Raw genomic sequence first — 25362 nt, 5'->3', positions numbered from 1 at the left:
TTCTGTTAATATGCCGTTTATTTCATAAGACATCTTCATTTCTACAGTAATGGTAATTGCTGATTTTCTATGGCTTTTACATGATTGAGCCTATTTTTTATGTACAATAGTCCTAATATATATATTTGATCCAATTCGATCCACGGTGACAATTCAACTTGGCATTTATACAAATTAAATAGAAGATGTACATATACAATCGCAGAAAAAAATGTGTTTCCAATGTAAACTTAAGCTGTGAATAACATTATACTGTTACGACTGATCTATCATCAGAGTAGCTGATCAAACGAAAACTAAAATTGTTCGCTCATTAAATTACTTCTTGCAACATTGGTTTTCTTAAAAAGCACATAAACAGAAAAACGAAAAGGATACTGTAAATAATGTTATTCATATAATTGTGTACATATACTAAACATCTCGGCGAAGGTGTAATATTGTACTCTCTTCTGTAATAAAATTGATATATATTTATTTACAACGAAATTATTAAAATTTTTAATTCGTAATATATATGTGATTACAAGATTGAATTTATAACGTTTTTATTAGGTAAAATCGTACATTTCGCATATAATACCTTATCAGAGGTAGAAATATAAGACGTTAATGACGTACACTGCATGTAATAATACGATCAACGAATAACATGTAATATTTATTTATCCTAAATTGATATTTACTGTAATAAATATCACAAAATTGTATTTGCGTAATAATATTACAATTAAATCTCAACTAAGGTGAATAAATACTATATGTTCTTCGTTGATTATTTATACTGTCCGCGTCGTTAATGCCTAAATTGACGTTACAAATTAACGTTACAAAACGTCGTAAATTAACCGTAAATTAAACGGATCATTTCTGGTTGCCGTGACCTTACAGAAACATTTTTGGAATTACATCTGTGCATACAACTTTTCCCTAATGTTGTATGCAAGTTTCGCAAGACTGTTGGAAATGGTATGACGTCGCATATGTAAGGTAAAATTGAATCGGGACATTTCTGGTTGCTTATACGTTACCGAACATTTATGCGACAATTGCATAATGCAACGTTATATAAACGTCGTTGCAAAGTGATTTTATTTAGCAAGATATGACTCTCAAGCATCATATGTGTTTTTTTTTGTTTGCGATTGATACATCAGGTCGTATAACATACATACAATCGTATAAACATATATGCTTTTATCGTACACTGTGATTCAGCGTACACGTCTTATAGGAATAAATCGATACAACGGTATCGCTGATTTGATACGAAAGACAAAATATTTTTACAAGATTGGGCTGTTGTGTATGCAGTTTTTACATTATTACTGCGAAACGGATGTTATTGTTATCTAACCGACATACTCATAAGAGATGACTTACGACTTCACTCCATATAAATTACATGGAGCAGTCAGTAGTCATAGTGAAGGCGCGCTCTTCTGATAAAAGGTGTATACAACCATTAATGAACACCCTGTGACGATGTAATATTTCGTCGTAATAATTCTTGGACAATAGCTCCATATTCTCACCTCATTTTTACCTGCTTTATTCGGCCAATTTGAAGAGTGTGAATAAATTTATATTATAGAAGCGTCACAAAAGTGACGTTTATTTTCACCTTTAGTCTAGAAATACACGTTGTACAAGAGTTTTTGGCTAAAACTCAACGAATGTCATTACCGACCGTACTCACCTGATGTAGCCCCGTGTGACTATTTCTTGTTCCCGAAGCTAAAATTACCATTTCGAGGAAGGCGTTTTGAGTCAATTCAGGCCATAAAAGAAAATTCGCTGAAGGAGCTGAAGGTCATACCTCAATCAGCCTACAAACGACATATGGAGGATTGGATCAAGCGGTGGTATAGTTGTATTGCACTTGATAGGGCTTACTTTAAAGGCGACAAAATAAATTTTGATAAATAAATTAATTTTTTTGTGTTTTACTTAACAATTCCGAATACTTTTTACACAGAGTATATATTCATATCATATTTATCGTGTTTAGAGTGACAATCTCGAATAAAGTATCGGACAAAAATAACAAACAGATAATAAATTTATCTCTTTTCCCCTCCATTATTTAAGGTAAACAAGCGTATAAAAAACGCACCCGCGCTGAAGCCGCACATTTGCACTGTGTGTTATCACGGGCGTGGTTATTACGGTGTGCAGTTACAACCTTGTCTTCAGAGGCACGGGCATTGTGAAGTAAGTACTTTGTCAGTAATTTTTTAATATTATATTATACGAGCAGATTCAAGAATCTCGCAAATACGAAGTACATAAATATGATCACATTTTCAACAAATATCTTTATATTTTGTATAAGTGCCCAAACAAAGACGATTAAATATTTCTTTTATGTATGTACGTAACAAATATGGTTTATTTTACACACACTTATTTTATTCAAACAAATCATTTTTAATTAAATCTAACTTATTATAAAACTTAATTGTAAATTAAATTATAAATTTAAATGTAAAATTTAATTTCTTCAACATTGTTGTTTTAGCAAATTAACAACTATTTGATTAATATAACAAAAACATTAATTAAATGAAACAGTTTCACAAAATTATATTGTTGTTTTAAATCATACGATTTTGTTAATTATTGAACGCATATTTAACTTAACAGTATATAATTCAAATTAATCTCCAAATTGAAAAAACTAAATAATTTTGTTGCTGAATTTAAATGAATTATCACTCTTTCTCTCTCTCTCTCTCTTGTTGTAGTAATGAAATTATAATCTTTTGGAATAAGTTGCAATGTTGAATCAATCGTACTTATGTGACATTGATTCAACATAAAGTTTATTGTGTTCATGCAGCTTCCTTATTTAAATCAAATAATCGTTTAGTTGTATAGAATGAAATATTTAGTTGCAGCAATAAATAAACAAGATATACGATTGAAATAGTTTAGTCAAAACAACTAATATTTATTCTATGCAACTAATCGATTATTTGGATTTGTTCGCGATCAAACCAAAGTTAACAATCTTGTATATTTTTATTGCGTCCTCCTGTAGATTTAAGTTTCAAAATTCAAGCGGTTACTTTCATTATTTCTTGTGTGTACACTTGATTATTTCGACCAGCTTCGGTGCTATTATTATTTGCTTGTGTATACGGAGTCGAGTGTTCGGTCGCTCCGTTCTTTATCACGCGCTAACAGCGGGGACAACTCGGCGGGAAGATCGTGACAAAATATTGATATTCTTCTCCTAAGACGCTGGCCACGGTTATCTTAGACCAGTCAGCCAATTAGACGATTTCCCGCGGAAAGATCTTTCCCCCGAATTGTTCCCGTCGATCGGTCGCTCTGCCGAAGATCTCGTCGCTAACTCAGACTCTCAGAGTGATTCGACCGAGAACGATCGCATTTAAAATCACGCCGCAACGATCCGTGAGATTGAAAATCGACAGACTACTGACCGACGTTGGTCGGAACTTGTTTGTGAAGGCCAAAGACAGATTTATTAACGCAAGTGGTGGCATGCATATTGGTGAGACAATTTGACAATAAAGGTCTTTCGTTAATTTTGTGCAGCGGACCTATTGAGTATTTCTTTAAATCTCAATCCTCGCGCCTTTAAATCTCGCACGCTCGCGGAGCAGCTGATCGCGGTCGATCCTCGTCGCTCCTCTCGGCTCACTCTAACGCTGTCGCGCTCAGCGGCAGGACAACGGCAAGCTGTGTATTACTGAAATTACGCGTCTCACTCGCGCTCACTCGAGCTCGCCCGGTAAACTCAAGTTCGCGCACGTTCTCTCTCGGCAACGTGCAGTCGCGAACAGGATTAAACGAGGAAACTTTAACATAACAATATTTATATTGAATAAATTCTATATATGTGATTGGTTTAATATGTTGCCGCTTATTTTAATTGAATATAATTTGATTAGTAAAACAAGATCTTAGTTCATTTAATTAAACACGGCAACCAAATTATTTCATTGTCTTAAATTGCAGATATTAATTGGATTTACTACAATGTATTTGAGTCAGATATTTTAATATTTGAACTAAGCAATTTATAACCAATTAAACGCAGATAGTTCACTTAACATCTTTTTTTCTCAGAGTAAGCATAAATTTATACCAAGAATTTTCTAAAAGATAAGTACATGGTTAAATACGGTCCTTTGTACTTTGCTGCTGATTTTACGTTCGTTCCCGGTTTATACTGCGTGACTCTAATTAAAATCAAGTCACCTTCTTTATACTTATCGTTAGTATTAACTTTTTATTCCCTCTATTAATAATATTATAAGATATTATTCATAATATATTTAATTACAAAAAATGTTACCCATAAATTATATACATGTATTAATTTAAATAAAAGTACACTCTTATAAGTATACTTTAGATATACATATATAATATTAAACATAGTAAATGGCACATTCAAAAATTTTTTACGATCTTAGACTATATATAGTGTCGTTCCTAAGACCGAGCGTCGCGCGTTATGATAACATAGTAATGAAATGAGGAATAAAAACGGCAATCATAGGTATGAACACCGATAAACATTTTAATTTCAAGCCTAAAAGTACAAATCCAAAATAACTCTGTTTTAAATAAATAAATTGTTATTAATAAATATATACTAAAAAAATTATCATTTTTTGTAATAAATTTGTTTGCACAAAAGTTTGGTTCTATTTTTGCAGATCGAGAATAAAAGAAGGTCCATTCGAGTCTTCTACAGCAAGATGTCTACTTAGTCTGAAAGTGTCAACGGTCCTAAGACGCGAGAGTCCGCGATTGAAAATGAAGTACCATATTCTGAAAGTGATATTGCTATTACGGGAATATCAGGTAATTGTCGATTATAGTAAGACTTGCACGTGGCTCGCTAAGGCTCGTCTAGGCTCGTCACAAGCTCGGCGAGCCGATTGGTAAAAAATAGGCTACAACCGTGGTCGCACGTCGCGTAGAGACTCGCCGAGCCATAGCGAGCCATAACAGATTTTGGCTCGGCGAGCCTCAACGCGCCATGGAAACATGGTGGCCCGTTATCGTTCGAGATAAATCGTGACTGGCTTGTGGCGCGTCGTATGCACAGACCAGCACAGACTGTCGGTAGCTGTTCACGAGTCAAAGAGTTCGCGGCTGACACGAGATAAAAACAAGCGCAGCAAGCGCAGCATTGTTAGGCCACATTTCCCCATTGCATAAACGTGTCGAATCTTGTTCGATATTGATAGATCGTATACACTATGGAGTGGTGTAATGAGAAAATTATTGATTTTTTGCAATTATATGAAAAAGAAGATTTATTATGGAATCCAAAACATCCACTATACAAAGATCGAAATGCAATGAATGATTCATGGAAAAGAATAGTAGAAAATATAAACATTTCGGTGATGGAAATAAAAAAAAAAGATAATTTGTTAGCGACCTATAGAAAAATACATAAAAAAGTTCAGGCTTCAAAAAAAAAAAAAAACTGGAAGTAAACGTTCGGAAATTTTTAAACTATCTTGGTTCGCATATGATATCATGGAAAATATTACTAAATTATATTAAATATTTATTCAAATAGTACTAATTAAATATAAATTCAATGTATAAATATATATTAATTTAATACAAGAATCACTAATTTAAGTATTACTTTTTCTTAGAGTAAGTATTTTTGTACTATAAGTAAATATTTTATTAGTAGTATTTGAATAAACATTTATAAAAATGTATGAAATTTTTCTCACATAAATATATAGCGCGCGAAGTGACTTGGCTCGTCCACAAGTCCATTGATTCGTGCACTTACCGACAATCTTCGAAAACGATGCTTTCCGAGCCACGGATCGCGACAACGAGCCACCCCAAGGGGATAACTACTAGCTAAAATGTTGTCCCACAAATTACATGATTTCATATGATTTCATATGATTTTATTACGATTTCTGGTGATTTCATCCGATTTTATGATTACATCTAATTGCAAAATGATTACACGGGGATTTGTAAGGATTTTATTATTATTTTATATGATTTCATCTAATTACAAATGATTTCATAAAGATTTCATAATGATTTCGGGGACTGTCCCACGATTACATGAAGTGGTTACCCCCTCGGAAATTCCAAAAGGGTTTAATGAAACGTTTGCATGAAATAACGACTTTATCCATTCATTATCCCGTGTTATTCGAGTTTCTTGCATATTGCTTCTCTTATAAAGTCACCTCGTAATAATCGTCAACGAGCAGAAGTTTGCTCGTGCACCGTCAATTGGCAAATAATTCTGTTTGCAGTTGTTTGTCACTCTGATGCTTGGCGGCGCCCTTTTTTCTAATTCCATGTGCGTGTGCATAAGTATACATTTTATGTACCGAGAACTCTCTTCTTCTCTCTCCGTTCCATTATTTTTTGTTGTGAGATGATCTTTGACCTCTCTAGCTGATAACCCTCCGATATTCCATGAATCAGAACACTTGTTTCTTTGAGTATATCAATATCTGCTTCTGGTTAAAGAGGTGCCGATCGACGTTTAAATTTAGCCCCACGATTTTAAAAAGAGCCGAAGATCAGTACAGTAAGACGCTCGGTGTATCGTGGAAGTATCGAAAATGACACGCAAGGTTTTAATTATTTCTTCGTCGCCCTCTATCTCATTTACACAGCTGTGTTTTCTTCCGCGGTATATGGTGGAGTAGTTTGCTTACAAGTGACTTTTATCGATACAGTTATTTTAATTTAATTTTTTTTATACAAGAGAAATTATAATTAAAATCATAATCTAAGTGTGATGTAGATTGGAGTAAAAAGAATATGGCAAATTTGGCATCGTCAAAAGTATCGATGTTTTACTTTATCTAATATTTTGTACGAAAATACGAATTTACAATGCAATACTTTTAGATCGATATTTATAGTAGTAAATAATTTTTAATCTTTGATTAATTAATTAAAGATTTATTCATAAATTTGTTACATTTTTTTCTTTCAATCAAAGATTGAAAATCATTTATGACTATGAATATTGGCCTTAGACTTCTCACTTCTTCCAAAATTGATAGAGCTAAGAAACTCATTTACTTTTAAATTAATAATTTTGTTAATGAATTGTCTTGCAAATAAATCGAGTCAATTAAAGATTGAATTTAATATATATTTATTTGTCACACACTATGGCCAATCTTACATTGCTGTCGCTAATTGTACATATTGTCGAGGTTTTCTCGTTCGCTTCTCAAGGACAACGACAACGACTGATCAACGCGTGCACAAAATTCTTTTCTTACTCTTTCAATCGTATTTACATGCTATTCAAATTTTTCGACACAGTCAAAATTTGTTAATTTTAATGTAGTCTCATTCTATGAGCGAAATGTTATACATCCCGCCCACCAATTAATGCTAATTAATTAATACAAAAAACCTTTTTTACAATTGTCATCGTTGCTGTCAGAATCTGGAAGATTACATAATTTAGTTAGCGACCTTTTATACATTCCGGTTGCGGTTTTTAATGTGACAACTCGAACCTTGTCATCTATGCCCTTATGGATTTCAATTACCCTACCTAATTTCCATTTTAACAGTAGTGAATTATTATCTTGTGTTAATACAACGTCATTGATTGCTAAGTTAGATTTTTCGACCCTCCATTTCACCTTGCCTTGTAATGATGTTAAATATTCGATAGTCCATCGCTTCCAGAAATCCTGCGTAATTTTTTGTAATAATTGCCAACGATCAAGCCGGTTGATTTAAACGCTGGACAAGTCATTGTCTGGAAGACTTGTTAACGGCTCTCCGATGAGAAAATGGCTGGGTGTAAGTGGTTGCAGGTCTTCAAGTGTGGAAGGCAGTTGGCAAATTGGACGCGAATTCAAGCATGCTTCTATTTGAATTAAAATTGTATTTAATTCTTCAAAGGTCAAAAATATGGTGCCAATTATTTTAAATGAAACTTACAAGATTTGACTCCTGCCTCCCACAGCCCACCCATGTGAGGTGATGAAGGTGGAATAAATTTCCAATAAATGCGATTGGGCACAAAAAATTTCTCGCTTATTTCTCGCTTATTTATCGTTAATTAAGAAATGCATCTCGCTGAGCTCATTTTTCGCTCCGACGAAATTCGTCGCGTTATCGCTAAAAAAGCGTTGAGGGCAACCCTGCCGACCCACAAATCGTCTAAGTGCAGCAAAAAATAATGCCGAACTGAGGTGGCTAACTAATTCGAGGTGTATTGCCTTAGTCGCAAGACAGATAAACAGTGATATATACGACTTATTGGTCTTTCTACCACGTCCGCGATTTACTAATGTTCTGATAGGGCCAGCAAAATTCACGCCAGTTACGAGAAACGGGCGTCCCGGAGTGACACGGTCTGCGGGTAATTGTCCCATTATCTGCGATAATGTTTTCGGCTTATTTCGGAAACAAATCACATCCATGAGCAATCCTTCTAGCGATTGCCCCTCCCTCCGAGCGGCCAGTAATTCTCACGAATAGCGTATAATAGATTTTGCGGACCGGCATGTAATAATCTATGATGTTCTCGCTTATTTAATAATCGTGTAAAATTGCTGTCTGAAGGCAACAAAATAGGATGTTTTTTCTCAAATGACGCGACCGCGTTTTAAATTCTGCCGCTCGCCCTGAGAACACTTTTTTTGTCCAGAAATGGACTAAATTGCGACAACTTGCTTGTTGCATTAACATGACCTTTTGCTTGTACGGCTGCTATCTCACTGGCAAAATGAGCCCTTTGCGTAGCTTTAATTAGTAATTGATGTGCCTTACCGATTTCTTCCACTGACAAATAATTGAAATTTCGATTTACTTTACTTAATTTTGCATTCTGACTAAATTGCAAAATCCATGCTAAAATGCGCTCGATCTTTGAGAGCGATGAATAATTATTTATTAACGTTTGAATTAAATTGTTTGAAGTATTAACGCTTAAGTTTGTTCGTGAATTTGGCCGTTGTTCGGCTTCAATTTGATTTATCTCTGATTGTGACAATTCAGTCAATACCGATTGCAACTCATTTTGCGAGCAATCATCACACTTCGCTAGCCAATCGGGACCCTCCCACCATAATCTACTTTGTATTAGATTTTTCATACTTGTGCCTCTTGATATTAAGTCGGCTGGTTTGTCCTCGCTTCGGACATAACGCCAATGATTCGACGGGAGAGTTGACCGAATTTCGGCTGTTCTGTTTGATACAAATATTTTTTGACGCGATGGATTGCAGGCGATCCATGCCAACGCCACCGTGGAATCGCTCCATGCATATATTTCGTCAAAATTGATTTTAAGAGCTTCCCTTTTTAATAATCTAGCTAAAACAATGGCTCCACATAGCTCTAACTTCGGCAATGTAATGGTTTTATTTTTAATTGGCGCTACTCGTGATTTTGAGCACAACAATCTTGAACTATAATTATTTTTGTTATCAATTGTTTGTAAATAGATGTATGCTCCGTACGCTTTCAACGAGGCATCGCAAAATGCATGCAGATAAAATCGAATCGCATTAGAATGTGAGATGACTCTTCGAGGGATCCGAATCGTGTGGATTTCCTTGAGATCACCCACATAAGCATTCCAATGCCTGTTGCAAATCGTGCGTTAACGGATCATCCCATTCCAAATTTGTGGAATGGCGCCTATGTCTCTTGCATGATAAATGTTGCGCGAATTAAAATTGGACTAACTAAGCCTGTGAATCGAATAATTTTGAAATTGCTGATAAAATTTTGCGTTTTGTTTTTACTGAATTCGTTATTGGTTAAAATGTAAATTGAAATGTATCTAGCTCTGGGTGCCAGTTTAAGCCTAATGTCTTAACTAAGCCCATATTAATTGTAACCGTTGAATTTTCAACTTGATCAGCATTCTCGAATTCACTCAGAATTTTCTTGCAATTTGAATGCCATTTATGAGCCTTCGCTCATAAATCCACCGCTATTTAATAGTTTTCTTAATTACGAAATTAAATTAATTGCTTTAGCCTCACAGTCAACTCCGATAAGGATATAAATCGACATATAAATCGTTTAATAAAACCTTAGACGCTTGACCGACCTCCTCGCCGGCGCCACTAGCTAAATATCGAACGCAACGTATCGCTAAAAATGGAGCGCACGCTAAGCCGTATGTTACGGTGTTTAATTCAAATTCCTTTATCGGTTCATTCGGAGAAAATCGCCATAAAATTTTGAAATTTTTGTTCTGAATATTTTATCTGCGTTGCTCAATCGGCTGTTAGATAACGACCTAAGTCTGGAGCGTAATGTAAATGTACTACCAGACAATCATACTGTGGAAATGTGTAATTTATTAAATGGAGACTGAAAATGTGTCACGATATATTTTTTCTCTCATACGTATATATGAGAGAAAAATATACAGATGGCACATTGTCAGTCTCCATTTAATAAAGTTTATATAATTAAACGTTATTCAGTTTCTATTTGATTATCATGTCTGGTACTGAATTCACATTACGTTTTAAATTTATGTCGTTATTTAACAGTAGATTGAACAGAACAGATAAAATATTTTTAATCCAATTTGTTCTTTTATTTCTATATAAGGTACATTATATTACAGTGATAAAAAAATTAAGCTTACTTTGGTTTTTAGTAAATTGTTAATTTAAAAGTATTAAATAAGTTTTTTTGCTGTACCAATCTTGTAAATATAAATAAATATAAATACCATATAAATGCGCTGGTTGAAGTTTGGAACGTTTCTGGAGCAATTTTTAAAAAATTATTTTTTACGATTCTACTTTGTCAAACAATGACTGTTAAGTGCTATAAACTGTGCTAAAATCATAATGATTACGCATGATTTCCATTGATTACACAAAAGCCCAAAATGATTTCTGCTGATTACATATGATTTCATTATAATTTCTGGTGATTTCATATGATTTCATTATGATTTCTAATGATTTCATATGATTTCGTTATGATTTCTGATGATTTTATATGATTTTATTATAATTTCTGATTTCATGATTACATTTGATTGCAAAATGATCACACGAAGATTTCGTAAGAATTTTATAATGATTTTATATGATTTTATCTGATTACAAATGATTTCGTAAAGATTTCATAATGATTTTGGGGACACTGTCCTATGATTACATGAAGTGGTTATCCCCTCGAGCCACCCTGTTCTTACGGCGCGTATAGGCTAGTCGAGCCAAGGCGAGCCTTGGCGAGCTACACACCGTGGGACCTCGCCTTAACGTACAAACCAAATAAACACTTTTTCCAGGTCGTTTACCCGAGTCATCTACTATCGAAGAGTTTAAGGAGAATCTCATGAAAGGAATAGATATGGTCACCGATGACGAGCGCCGTTGGCCAACGGGCCTTTACGGGCTACCAGCAAGATTTGCCAAAATAAAGGATCTCAGCAGCTTTGATGCCACTTTTTTGGGAGTTCATCCTAAACAAGCAAATGTTATGGATCCGCAGCTTCGTTTAATGCTCGAAGCAACATATGAATCTATAATTGATGCTGGTATCAATCCTACAACCGTGAGAGGATCGCGTACCGGTGTATTTGTAGGAATATGTAACTCGGAATCGGAAGAATTTGGGATGAGGGACCCAGAGGCCATAAATGGTTTGTATATTATGAAATATAATGCCAAAATATTTTCTCATGATCAGTTTATAATTACTTTTATTTTTCTATCTATAAAAGTCTAGTTAAAGAAACAATTTCTTCAATGAAACGTAACTTTTATTTGAGTGTACGTGTAATAATTGTTGTTTATATTTGTATATTTATTATAAATATCTTATGGCATGAGAGAAGATGGCATGATTTGATAAAAATAAATAAAAAATTTATATTTGTTTGCAGGAGTAGTACTTTACAAATGAGTACGAAACTCTATTCGCTAACATTGCTTTAGCACTTCCCAGCATACATACAGTATGTAGGGAAGTGCTAAAGCAATGTTCGCGAATAGATTTTTGTACTCATTTGTAAAGTACTACTTTGTTAATTCAAAAAAGCAACCGCATCGCTCCGGTAGGCGGTACATTCAATTCAGCAGCCGTCCTTCGTGATGCTCTCATCGAAAATTTGGAAGAAGCCGATTTCAAGACAGTTATTTCACCAAAAATCAATGTTACAAGAAATTTAGACGCGGTATCGAGAAAGCTTTGCCCATCGCTCGATTACTTTGTGGTATTTTCGTCTGTATCAAGCGGTCGTGGTAATATGGGTCAAACAAACTATGGTTTCGCAAACTCAGCCATGGAAAGAATGATGGAAGAGAGGCAGACTAATGGTTTATCTGGTCTTGCCATTCAATGGGGTGCCATCGCAGACGTTGGCTTAATCATGGGTAATATTATATTAATATATGAAATGTTCCAAAAAAATAGAAATCTTTTTTTTAATCAAATTCTTGAATGAATCGTCTCTCCAAACTTTTTCCGATTTGCCTTTTCTTTACTTTTGTAAACTCAATCTTTATTTTATGTCCTTTTTAAAAAGTATAATTTATAAAATAATAATGAAACAATACGTAATGCATATTTTATATAACATTGTTGTCTACAGAATTTATTAATTTCATATATACACAGTTTTTCTTATGACATTTTTCATTTTCAGAAATGATGGGTGGTAACGACGCCGAGGTGGGCGGTATTATACCACAACAGATATCAAGTTGTCTCGCAACGATGGATATATTCCTTCAACAGTTACATCCGGTGTTGGCTTCTTCGGTGTTAGCTGAAAAATATAAATCCGACGATGGCAACAAGGCCAATCTTGTCACAACTGTTGCCAATATCTTAGGCATTAAAGATGTTGATTCGATTAATCCCAATAATACCTTGGCCGACTTGGGTATGGATTCGTTAATGGGCACGGAGATAAAACAGACTCTTGAAAGAAATTACGATATCGTATTATCGGCGCAAAAGATTCGTGCCTTAACTATTGGTACATTGCAAGAATTATCAAGAAGATAATTCTTGCAATGTACCGATAGTTAATAAAGGTGATATTACTAACTCTTATTCGATCATAACTGTGTTATATGACCGAAAGTAACGGCGCGCAGTTTGGTTGAGTCTGAGAAAGTATATAAAATCACACGTATATATAAAGCACTAAGATCTAGCTATGACCAAATAGGCCTTCTTATTTGAAATTGTATGTTATATGTATCGGTCGAATATCTCTCTAGTTTATAATTTCTTTATTATTGTAATCGGTGGGTAGTTCGTATCAAATATTAGTTACATATAGATAGTTAGTAAAAGATAGTTAGTACATCTATTACTATCAATTTGATGTACTAACTTCTAAAATAGTATAGAAATGTTATAATACATTGCATTATTAATAAAAAATGTTAACGCATTATTTTAATGTTTACACATTATTTTCCCGACATTTTCTTTATATCAACTTTTGTAAATATTATATAACGGCAATATACAATTTCGATATTGACATATTACTTTTTTCGATTTCAATACGGATGTAAAAAAATTTATTGGAAATGTACTGGTTCAGTACTGATATTCGATATATTTCTTTAACCAACGTTTGTATAAGTTCAGTGTTATAAATATAACGGCAATGTACAGTTTTGATACTGATACCCGACATATTACTTTTGCCGATTTCAATACGGATAAAATAACAAAAATCTATGGAAAATGTACTAGTTCAGTATTAATATTCGACATATTTCTTTTGTCAATTTTTGTATGATATCCCAGATAGCACAGGACGTCCTTGGGACGTCCATTTTAGTTCCATATGTCCACGGACCAAAAACGGATATCCATCGGATCTAGAGGCGCGGTCGCGACTCGCGCCTGTGTAGGAGAAGCGAGTCGCAAACCGAACCTCTTTTACGCAAGTCAGCGAGTTCCAAGCATGCGAGATTATCAGATCTCAGTAACGGCTGAACCGATCAAGTTCTGAGTAGTCTCAAACGATAGTTTGGCCCCGACTTGTATAAAAAAGGTTTTTATTTTTCCTCCCCGTGCCCTACGAACGGAGATATCGCAACGCAAAGTCCAAATCTCAATTTTTACATTTAAGAAACGTCATCGTCGCCAAGATTTTCTTGTCCAGTATTTTCCACATATTTTCGACACAGAGAGGCGTTCGCTATTATATTATATTAGCTATATTCAATCAATCATGTCATGCACCTTCATTTAACCTGAATAGTAGTTGTCACCTAACGCAACTGACCATTCCGTCACGGCAATTCCGGTGCGAACAATCCTTTAATCCGTTTTCCGCCCGGTTAAGAATAATCAGTACAAAATTACCGTTTCAAAAAAAAGGTAAGAAAAGGCACCAAGTGTATGTGCGCGCACTAAAAACCTTTTTTTTTCTGCAACTGGTACTATCTCTGTGTTAATTGAAAAACTTACTATGCCAGCCCATGTCGTAATATCTTGAACTTAAATATAGTATACCTTTGTGAATTACAATATTACATTTTATTCCATTTTTTTTCTTACAATTTTGCCAAGTTGAAATCATGTCTTTTATTACAAAAAAATACAAATTGCTTGATACTGCAAAACGCATGACATCAGTATAAAATTACCTTTTCAAAAAAAAGGTAAAGAAAAGCACCAAGTATGCGTGTGCGTGCACTTTATCTTTATTTTTTTTCTAAACCCAAGTGATATTATTTTTGTATTTTAACAGAAAAAATTTTTTATGCTAATTTAATTTTACAAAATCCAAGTAGTACTACTTCGTACTTTATATTTTCATTGAAAAATTTTCCTATTCTAACCCAATTGGTATGTATTTGATTCGCTAAAACCTAAGTAACAGTGTAAATCGTGTCTTATTACAGAAAAAAAAAGAAATTACATATTGCTTAACTACAAAACGCGTGATATCAGTACAAAATTACCTTTTCAAAAAAAAGGTAAAAAAAGCGCCTATGTGTGTTGCGCGCAACTTATTTTGAAATTGTGTAATTTAATAAAAATGATATACGTTTATTAAAAAAAAATGTGTGAAATCTTTTAAAATGCACCTATTATAAAGAGAATATACTTTTTCTATAAATTAAAGTAGTCGTTTGTAATTTTGTATTTGTAATTTCTTTGAAAAACATTCCTATTCTAACCCAACTGGTAGTATCTTTAATTTTTATACAAAACCCACGTGGTACTATCTCTGTATTGTTATTGAAAAATTTTCGTATTTTAAAAATTCAAGTAATAGCATCTTTAATTCTCATTGAAAAATTTTATTCTAACCCAAGTAGTATTTCCTTAAATATTGTGTAATTTAATTCAACCTAAATGCATTTTTCCAAAAAATCTTTTAAACAATCAAAGAACTATTTTTGTATTTCCATTGAAAAATCTTTCAATTTTAACCCAAGTGGTTGTATTTCATTTTAATAAGTTTCAATGGAATATTTACCATTTAATTTAAAAGATTAAAGAGGAAATGGTACAAAATGAGAAAATTTTATTAAAATAAAAAATTTTTGATGTACAAAAACGTGGCACTGCTAGATAGGAAAAGCAATGAGAAGAATTGAATAATTTCTGTACAAAACGTAATTGCTACTATCTCTGTATTGTCATTGAAACTCTTTCAAACCAAGTGGTATTTAATTAAAAATAAATAATATATTAAAATTTTGTAATTTAATTTAACCTAAATAATTTATATTTTAACAGAATCTTTATTTTTTTAAATAAAATTCAAGTGGTATCTTAAGTTTAACTTACAATAAGAATTACTTAAATGTTAAGTAATTAAACCTAAAGAAATTAAAACTTATTTCGCAAATTTCTTTTATAACGCATATCTTACAAGTGTTACATTTATTGCGTTCTTTCTTATGTCTTTTCTGCTTTTTCTATCTAGCAGCGCCATGTTTTTGTACATCAAAAATTTTTTATTTTAATAAAATTTTCTCATTTTGTACCGTTTCCTCTTTAATCTTTTAAATTAAATGTTAAATATTCCATTGAAACTTATTAAAATGAAATACAACCACTTGGGTTAAAATTGAAAGATTTTTCAATGGAAATACAAAAATAGTACTTTGATTGTTTAAAAGATTTTTTGGAAAAATGCATTTAGGTTGAATTAAATTACACAATATTTAAGGAAATACTACTTGGGTTAGAATAAAATTTTTCAATGAGAATTAAAGATGCTATCACTTGAATTTTTAAAATACGTAGAGTTTTCAATAACAATACAGAGATAGTACCACGTGGGTTTTGTATAAAAATTAAAGATACTACCAGTTGGGTTAGAATAGGAACGTTTTTCAAAGAAATTACAAATACAAAATTACAAACGACTACTTTAATTTGTAGAAAAAGTATATTCTCTTTATAATAGGTGCATTTTAAAAGATTTCACACATTTTTTTTTAATAAACGTATATTATTTTTATTAAATTACACAATTTCAAAATAAGTTGCACGCAACACACATAGGCGCTTTTTTTACCTTTTTTTTTTGAAAAGGTAATTTTGTACTGATACGGGATACCGCGGTTGGTCGCGCAATGTTTTAATTTTTAATTGCATAAAGAAATTTACTTGGATACGAAAATTCGTTTGAAAAATAATGTAAATAGAATTACGATTTTTAATAATAAATTAAAATTATGTCATCACAGCAATACAGCACTTACACGAAAAGAAAAATTTTCTTCATCTAAGCAAATTATGTCTGTTTAAAATCATAAATTTTTCCAAGATTTTATATTGTTGCTTATATAGATTTTATATTGTTGCCTAAACAGGACGTTATATGGATGTCCATTTTTGGATATATTTTGGAATATCTTAAACAGGACATTTTACAGATATGTTCTTGGACACAAATCTTATATATAATGTTTATTCATTAATATATAATATTTTATTTCTATTGTATTTATATGACACAGACAAATACAAGTTTTGGAAATTTTTTATTTGTATATGCTTTTTAATCTTTATTTTAATATATTATAATAACAATAATGTAATGTTAATATACGAAACGTTTTTAGAAAACTTTTGTAATTTTGTAATCTATATAATAATTGTTACAGATCCAGTTCAAATTGATAAATTCGAAGAATAAAAGGTGGTAATAAATAGTTATTGCCTCATCTTGTACAATTTTAATTACTGAAATTTTTTATAACAATAATATGCGATAATTTTCTTTTATTCTCTAATTTGAAATTAATGGTTGCGCGCTTCCAGCCATTCACTGAAAAGTGCTATTGCGCAGGCTCGATTTTTCTAAGCTGGAACTGGCCGGAACACACGGCAACACGCGGCATATACTGGTGCCGGCCAAAGTTAAATGTTTACTTTTCGCAGACATAAATGTGTTTTCAGTGCAAATGATCTTTTTCTGAACATTGTGTAGTACTATAGAAAACGCATTGTGTAGTATAGAACGTTGTGTAGAAGCAGGGAAAACCAGATACAGTAAGTATATTTCTTTTGATGAGTCTTCGATTTCTTTTAGATTATAAACCATCTAAATATTTCTTCCTCATTATTTCTATAACGTAATTATACATGCATTTTGCAATGTTTAATGCTTCATATGTGTAAACAAACGTAAAAATCTGTGGATAGTTTTAATTTATACTTATAATTTATAGCTACAATAAAATACGCAGTATTGATATTTGTTAACTTTATATATACTGTAACGAAGCGATCACAAGCATATAGGCGCATGCGAGTAGAAGTGTGCCTGTGGTGCGGGGAGCGGGCGATGGATGGGCGATGCGGTGTAAATTAAAACAAAGGGAAGTCGCAGTTGTCACCAGGGGTCTCAAGCCCCCGAATTTTCCTGTTACTATGTAGCATTCTTTTGATAAAAAATTGCAATTCAATTACGATATCGCTCGTCTTGATGCCGCCTCTCGCATTCATTACGTTCTCGACCACGGGCCAGAGTACACGCTTCCGCACGTACGAAAATCGTGAATTATAATTTGATACGAAATTATTCACTCTTTCTTTTCTCTAAAGACGAGGATTAAGTAAAGAGTTGAGATACGAGTGGCTGCTTCAGAGTGTGCCAAGACGAAAGGTCAAATTCAGTTATTAATAATAAGTGCATGTATCTTATACGATTATATTTGTGACTATAAAAAATAAATTCAGTGAAACGAAACTAAGTGAGGAAAAATTAAGTTTATTCCCGCTGAGACATATACATTTTAGAATTGTTATTTATTTTTGACGAAGATTTATATACAATTAAAAACAAGGTCCATAAAAAGTAAATAAAAACGAGGAACACAAAATTCAATATTAAAATATGACTAATTCTTATTTGTAGTCTTAAAGTGCATACCTTTTTTGAAGCTAAGAACCACATTTTGATTTGTACTTATATGCAATATAAAACTTATTTCTCTAATATTCACAAGCAATTGTATTATAAAATTCATGTTTAATCTTCGTTACACATAATAATTCTTCACAACATAGTGCTCTCTGTATTTCCAATGTTACGGACTTTTTCTTCATATTATTAGTTTTTTTTTCATTAATAAAGCTTTAACTTATGATTATTTTTATAATTTCATATATTCTTCTAATTATTTTTTACATTATCTACTAAATAATATAATTTATTCTTTAGAAATCACTTTCTTAGTTTGAAAATTTATAAAAACCTATAAAACTATCAATAATAAATTAAACCATAATGTGAGTCATTAATAAGAAAATGTTTTTTATACAATTTGATACAAAACTGATTTAATGTTGCACTTTTTGTATATGTATATATTGTAATTAGAAATAATTCAATTCGTTCTTTTCTTTCCACAGAATTTTTTCGAAGGAAATAACATCACAAAGATTACGGCAAGATTAGATCAAAATCAAGTAAGGAAACGAAATATAATTTTGATAAAAAATGCCAAAAATAAAATATAATTATTATCGACGAGCGAAAAAGATGTCAGATTCGGTGATTAACACTATACAAAACATTTGTGAAACGTCATTATTAAGAACTTCGTTCCCGAATTCTAATAATAGCGTTACTAGACCATCACTTGAAGCTGACAATAGGTTACATGAATTACATAATTTATCATTGAATTTGGATAACAATGGTGAATGACTTGTCGAATTCTGATCACTCCACAAATATAAATATCGATTGTGAAATTGAAGTAATGAATGAAAATAATTCTAATGACAAAGTAATTTATAATGCTAATACAGAATCTAACAATTTTTATTCTGATGACTGTTTAAATTTTTTGCCATGGCTTCGAGATTGGGCAATCAGAAATCACATATCACACGTTGCATTGACCGAATTAATGACTCGCATAAAACCCAAGTATCCGGAATTACCTACTGATGCACGTAGTTTATTAAAAACTCCTAGGAAAATTAATGTATAAAGTATTCCACCAGGATATTATTATCATTTTGGATTGCGCAATTGCATTGAACAACTTGTATCGCGATATTCTGAAAATTTGCAATCTATTCAAGTTAATGTGAATGTCGATGGGCTTCCTTTATTTAAAAGCTCAAGTAATCAAGTATATCCGATTTTATGCAACTTAGTAGAGAATTATAGCGAAGTAAATGTTGTTGGGATTTACTATGGAAACGAGAAACCTGGAGATGCAAATTTATTTTTACAAGCTTTTACAGAGGAAGCAATTAATTTTACTTTAAATGGCATAACAATTAATGGGTATAATTATGCATTTAAAATTAATGCATTTATCTGTGATGTACCCGTTAAAGCATTGATTAAATTCACGAAAGGACATTCGGGTTATTATTTGTGTAACAAATGTATATGTAAAGGAGAATATTATCTTGACAGAGTGTGTTATCCATATGTAAATAGTTTTGATCAAAGAACGGACCATGATTTTCGTCGAAAATTACAGAAAGGTCATCACACAGGCACATCTATACTTGAAACAATTCCTAATTTAGATATGGTAAAGGATTTTCCATCTGATCCAATGCATTTATTGTATCTAGGAATTGTCAAAGCGTTAGTTGTAAAAATGTGGTGTCATGGCAAACTTCGATGCAAATTATCTTTTAATCAAATATCAGAAGTCTCTGCATCATTGGTGAAACAAAATCGTCATATACCATGCGAAATTAACCGAAAATCAAGATCATTAATTGAAAGCAATAGATGGAAAGCAACTGAGTTTAGAACTTTTGTGTTATATACAGGACCACTAGTTTTAAAATCTGTTCTGGATGCTGATAAATATGTTAACTTTTTAACTTTACACGTAGCTATCATTATTTTATCAAATTCAAAACACATAGAATTGCATTTAGATTATGCGAAATCACTGTTGAAATATTTTGTAAAAACGTTTATAATTCTATATGGAAAAGAAAATGTATCACATAATGTGCATAATTTACTTCACCTTTATGATGATGTTGCAAAATTTGGAACATTGGAGGAATTTAGTGCATTTGCCTTTGAAAATTATTTGCAAATAATCTTAAATATGATTCGTAAAAATGAGAAACCGTTAGAACAGATTGTTTGTCGCATAAGCGAGCAAAATTCTTGTGCAAAATCTATCGATAAATTAAGAACAATTAATAGAAAGCCACAACTTCAAAATCTACACTTTAATGGTCCGACTATAAATGACATTATTTACAATTCAAAATTGAGTCAATATAATAAAATTGTGTTTAAACAATTTATATTAAAAACGGCACCTGATCATATCTGTTGTTTAACCGATGGAACTATTATAATTGTTCAGAATTTTATTTCAACCGATGAAAATACTTTTGTAATTGGCAATAAATATCAGTCACTTACTAATTTTTACTCGGAACCATGTGAGTCATCAAAGTTAGAAATTTATGTTGTTGATCGTATCCAAGATTTACAAATGTGGGATATAAAACAAATCGCATACAAATGCCTGAAATTAAAATTCAAAAACCAAAGTATCGTTTTTCCACTTTTGCATTCAAAATAGTTAAATAATATATTAAATTGTATGTTATATTCATGATACAAAGTAAAAGTTAACTCAATTAACAAACCGTTTTTATGTTTTTATACGATAAAATATAGTGTTCTAATTTTATAATTTGTTGATAAAAAATGTTTCCAATTTTGTTGTGAAAATTTTTGTTTCAAACTTGATCAATCTATATCAAAAGCTATTTGTAGTTATGCCTCGTGCAAAAGTTTTTTTTTAATTTACATAAAAATTATTATATATAGAATGCATATATAAGTGTAAGTGCGATTTAGAAATTATGTTAAAGTTTTTTTTTAATTATTAAGACTAAAGGCTGCGTTTGATTCATTAATTGGAGCAGTAGAAATGTCAGATCAAACATGGACTGTCGTCAGATTTATTGACGAAGATACAGTCGAGGCAGTACCATCTAGTTGGATCATACAAAACCGATGTTATTGGCCGCCGTTTAAAAACGATAAAATTATGGCCATTATTCGGAAAAATGAACAACCGAATACATGTTGGCCTTCTTACGAAATCAGCATATTTCGAAACAGCACTTTTGGTAAGTATATGCAGTATTTGTTTATATATCTATGGTAATTTGTGCTGGTAATCAATAATTTGTGATGGTAATCAATCACAAATAAAATCGTACTAAATATTTCTTTTAAAAAACGCATGTGTTAACATTATAACATTAAAGACATTGTAAACATTTTTTCGATTGATTTTTATTTAAGCCTAAGTAAATTTCTTCTATATGTACAATAAATTAATTTTTAAGTGTTTTAGTTCATATTATGTTTTTAGATAAAAATATCACGCGTAGTCCTTAGATTAAGTTCTGATATAATCTGATTATCAATCTTCATATTTCTAGCCGATTACAAAACTGCCAGGGAAAAATGCAAAAAGTCAGAATGCATTTCTGATTTAAATTCTGAAATAGATGTACGGCGAAAGCGACCCAGTAAACGACTATTATCTTCTTCCGATGACGAGGATGATAGGACCCTACCAACACTTCCGCTTTTAAAACGTTTGTTTAAATATATTCTAACTATATGTACTGTGGCAAAATGTACATTTTGTATAATTAAATTTCAGAAGTGACGGGAGCTCAAAACAAAAAAAAGACAAAATCTCAACTCAACCTTTCGTCAAATGAAAGTGATGCATCCAGTGTGTTACATGATGAGCCAGCAAACATTTTAGACAACAAGATTTCAAGCAATAATTTGATTTGCACTTGCAAACATTGTCCAATTCACAAAGAGTTACAAAATAATAACGGTTTGTATATATTGACGCAGCAAATATTAATAAATATTTTTGGTGTACTCTTTAAATTTAACATAGCTATTTATTCAACTAACTAAATAATTAAATAATTGTGTATTCAATGTACGCAGTTGACTATTTGATTCATTAATCATATGTTTAATCCAAAAGTTTTGGAAAATGCTGATGGATAAAACATTCTACATTTCAGTACATGTATACCATCAAATCTAAAAGAAAATGTAATCGTTACAGTTACTGAAATAAAGAACAAAACTTATAATCCGTAGTAATATTTGGTTGATTCAAATGCAGTACTAGAAAATATAAAATACCTTAACAATTTAAGTTTTAGTGACATATTTTAAAGAAATTATACGACAACAGCATCTCCTTAAAGCAGAAATTTGGCAACAAAGTGACAATTTAAGAATTATTAAAAATGCAGTTGAGAATCCGAATTATGCACATTTTAATAATGCAGACGATGTCAGGAAGCAATCCATTTTTTATTCCTGCAATATCGCAATATCCCTATGGATAATGAAAGGCAATTAGGGCAAATGGAAGGCTTTTTGAAAACGGATGAAAATTTTAATACATCGCTAAATATTTAATGTATATAGTTATCATTTATTTCATATAAAATTATATTATTTATTGCTCCAAAATTAAAAACTAAACGGGAAATAAATAATAGGCAAACAGCGTAGCTAAGTTTACGTGCTATCAAATATTTATTTTATTGATGTATAATATTAAATTATTATAATATTCACAATGGTTACATTTGAAATTGCGTTTAGTGAACATGTTTACTACAAATGTAACTTTTATTCCATCATTAAATGTTATTTCAAATGTAACCATTGTAAATATTATAATAATAAGTTACACCATTAAAATAAATGTTAGATAACACGTTAACTTAAGTTCTTTGACTATTATTTATTTTTTGTTTAATATTTATTTCACAATTCCGTATTTCTATACTGCTGTTTCGTAATAACTGTTTCAGATTTTAGAAGCTTCAAAAATTGGTGGGAACAATGCATACGAGTTCATAAAACGCAATTTGAGCCAAATTTTCACCAATAAACTAGCTTCTGAATATAGTTGGTTGGGAAAAAAAAATAAACGTGTATTCCGATCATCAAAGCTATCACAGCTATTAATCGGTACGTTTTTAATAATCCTTACTTTTTTAAATTATGCTATTTTAAATAAATGTTAAATAGGTAAATATATATCGGATTCTGTTATAGCCGCAGGCGAAATAGTCAACGCTATGTTCACAAAAAAGGATATCGAAGAGGCAATACAGAAATGGCTCAAGAGGGCAAAAGAAAGGCTTCATGCGGAACAAAATAAATTAAACGTTCAAAGGCAACTGGAAGATCAATAAGATTCTTTTAAGCCTCAGTTCCAGTTCTTATTTGGTTTACTTATATAGTTTGTTTTTTGAGTTAATTATAAATAAGAAATAGTTTTTAACAGCTTTTGTTCCTATTTGGTTTACTTAGTTTGTTTTTTGAGTTAATTATTAATAAGAAATAGTTTATAACACATAATTTTTGACATCTTCATGTATCTACGATAAAAAGTTTTTTATTTTGAATGTTTATTTTGTTTAGATATAGTTTATTAACATTAAAATTTTATGTGATAATATATTAAGATAGACTGTATGAAAAAAATCAGAATATATGTTTTTATAATTATATGGAAAATTGTTTTTTTATCATTTGATTGTATTTAACTTTATTATATCACATTTGATAAATTAAACTTAATTATATTGTACGCAACTGACAATAATATAATGTCAGGTGTTCATAAAAATTTTATATATACGCTGTATATATTCGCAGCATTTTTTACGTTTCCATCACTATTTGATTTATTTTAATTAATTAATAAATATAAATTAAATTTTATAAATTTTATGTCTTTAAATATTTTTAATAAGCATTGAGCATATTAAAATTTATAAAATTAATTGAAATTACAAACACGGAACATGTTTTGGACATTCTGTGGATGTCTACTTGTGAAAATTGGACTATCCAATGAATGTCCAATTATAGTCCGCCGGACGTTTGATGGATGTCCAGCATGGACGTTCTATGGACGTCCAATCGATTTGCAAACGTACCTCGAAAGAACGTCCATTGGACGTCCAAGGGCACCCAAATTGGGCGTCCAATGGACGTCCCATTGGGCGTTCGCAAACGAACGTTCGATGGACGTCCATGTGCTATCTGGGATGTTACTGAAAATCTTATCGGTAATATGCTGAATACTACTATTCTGTACTAATCTACATAATTTGTTTGTTTTCTGTTCCTAAACTCTCTGAATTAGTGTACACTTGAAATGAAATAGATAGATGTTTAAAAGTTGGCGAAGGTAAGAAGGAACATTTCAGTGTAGTCTAGTGCAGGAATAGAAAACAAGCCTAATGGGCTAGTATGTACAATACCATTAATTTTTTAATGTTGGTCTAATAGAAGGCCAGTACTGAAAAATGAATCTTATTTTTTGGTGCAGTATCGCTATCTCGTCAGTATTCAATACTGATTCAATGTATTTTATTCCTACTTGGGTATATAACATAATATGCATAAAGTTAGAAAATATTTATCAAATTTTAAGGTTCCTGAGTACTCGCCGCGACTATATTGAAGTCGTTACGTCAGAAGCAAGAAATTGCGTGAAATGACACGTAATTTTGTCAAAGATGCCATTTCTAAATAAAGCCAATTTGGATAAAACAGACTAATCAGATGGCTTTAAACCACTTCTAAATATCGGTCACGACTATCTTTTTCTTGAATTTTATTCGTAGAGATGTGGCTTAAAATGTTTCACGGCCCATACAATCGCTGACAACTCTTTTTCAGTCGTACTCTGTTATATAACTATACTTTTTTTTAGCGCGCGATGATACGCGGCTGACATATGCGATCGGGCGATCCTGACCTACCGCAAACTTAAGACTATTACGACGCGACAGCGTAATCCGACGCGTTTGTCGTCACTATGAATTAGATGTGTAGCTGTTTGA

The 25362-nt window shown here is 31.7% G+C and overlaps 2 protein-coding genes across 5 annotated transcripts; both read left to right on the top strand.

Moving 5' to 3' along the window:
* The first annotated feature begins 2110 nt into the window (after positions 1–2110).
* LOC113005988 (fatty acid synthase-like) lies at positions 2111–13405 on the top strand. 3 transcript variants are annotated; one of them, XM_039446512.1, is made up of 5 exons: positions 2111–2214; positions 4695–4842; positions 11285–11638; positions 12057–12371; positions 12644–13405. In XM_039446512.1, exons 3-5 carry the CDS (start codon positions 11332–11334, stop codon positions 13006–13008), a joined length of 987 nt encoding a protein of 328 aa, XP_039302446.1. In that variant the 5' UTR covers positions 2111–2214; positions 4695–4842; positions 11285–11331; the 3' UTR covers positions 13009–13405. The 3 variants fall into 3 exon arrangements, 2 of the variants coding, with proteins under 2 accessions (XP_039302446.1, XP_039302441.1); XM_039446507.1 differs by lacking the exon at positions 2111–2214 and adding an exon at positions 2755–3520; XR_005574266.1 differs by lacking the exons at positions 2111–2214; positions 12057–12371; positions 12644–13405 and adding an exon at positions 2768–3520 and having other exon boundaries at positions 11285–11674.
* Positions 13406–16985: 3580 nt separating this feature from the next.
* On the top strand, positions 16986–23033 carry LOC105207151. Of its 2 annotated transcripts, XM_039451316.1 has the most exons (6): positions 16986–18100; positions 18850–18906; positions 21335–21576; positions 21895–22053; positions 22122–22307; positions 22651–23033. In XM_039451316.1, exons 3-6 carry the CDS (start codon positions 21375–21377, stop codon positions 22851–22853), a joined length of 750 nt encoding a protein of 249 aa, XP_039307250.1. In that variant the 5' UTR covers positions 16986–18100; positions 18850–18906; positions 21335–21374; the 3' UTR covers positions 22854–23033. The 2 variants fall into 2 exon arrangements, with proteins under 2 accessions (XP_039307250.1, XP_039307256.1); XM_039451322.1 differs by lacking the exons at positions 16986–18100; positions 18850–18906 and having other exon boundaries at positions 21286–21576.
* The last annotated feature ends 2329 nt before the right edge of the window (positions 23034–25362 follow it).

Source organism: Solenopsis invicta, chromosome 1 (assembly GCF_016802725.1).
Source record: "Solenopsis invicta isolate M01_SB chromosome 1, UNIL_Sinv_3.0, whole genome shotgun sequence".
Taxonomy (NCBI): domain Eukaryota; kingdom Metazoa; phylum Arthropoda; class Insecta; order Hymenoptera; family Formicidae; genus Solenopsis; species Solenopsis invicta.
The sequence above is the reverse complement of the archived record's forward strand: the minus strand, read 5'-3'. Positions and strand labels throughout refer to the sequence as shown.

Bases quoted from the DNA above. Each gene is read 5' to 3' on its own strand.
- LOC113005988 (XM_039446512.1), top strand. From the start codon at position 11,332: ATGAAAGGAATAGATATGGTCACCGATGACGAGCGCCGTTGGCCAACG. The intron at 11,639-12,056 runs GTTTGTATATTA...TCGCTCCGGTAG, and splicing joins GGACCCAGAGGCCATAAATG to GCGGTACATTCAATTCAGCA. The intron at 12,372-12,643 runs GTAATATTATAT...TTTCATTTTCAG, and splicing joins AGACGTTGGCTTAATCATGG to AAATGATGGGTGGTAACGAC.
- LOC105207151 (XM_039451316.1), top strand. From the start codon at position 21,375: ATGTCAGATCAAACATGGACTGTCGTCAGATTTATTGACGAAGATACA. The intron at 21,577-21,894 runs GTAAGTATATGC...TCATATTTCTAG, and splicing joins ATTTCGAAACAGCACTTTTG to CCGATTACAAAACTGCCAGG. The intron at 22,054-22,121 runs GTTTGTTTAAAT...ATTAAATTTCAG, and splicing joins AACACTTCCGCTTTTAAAAC to AAGTGACGGGAGCTCAAAAC.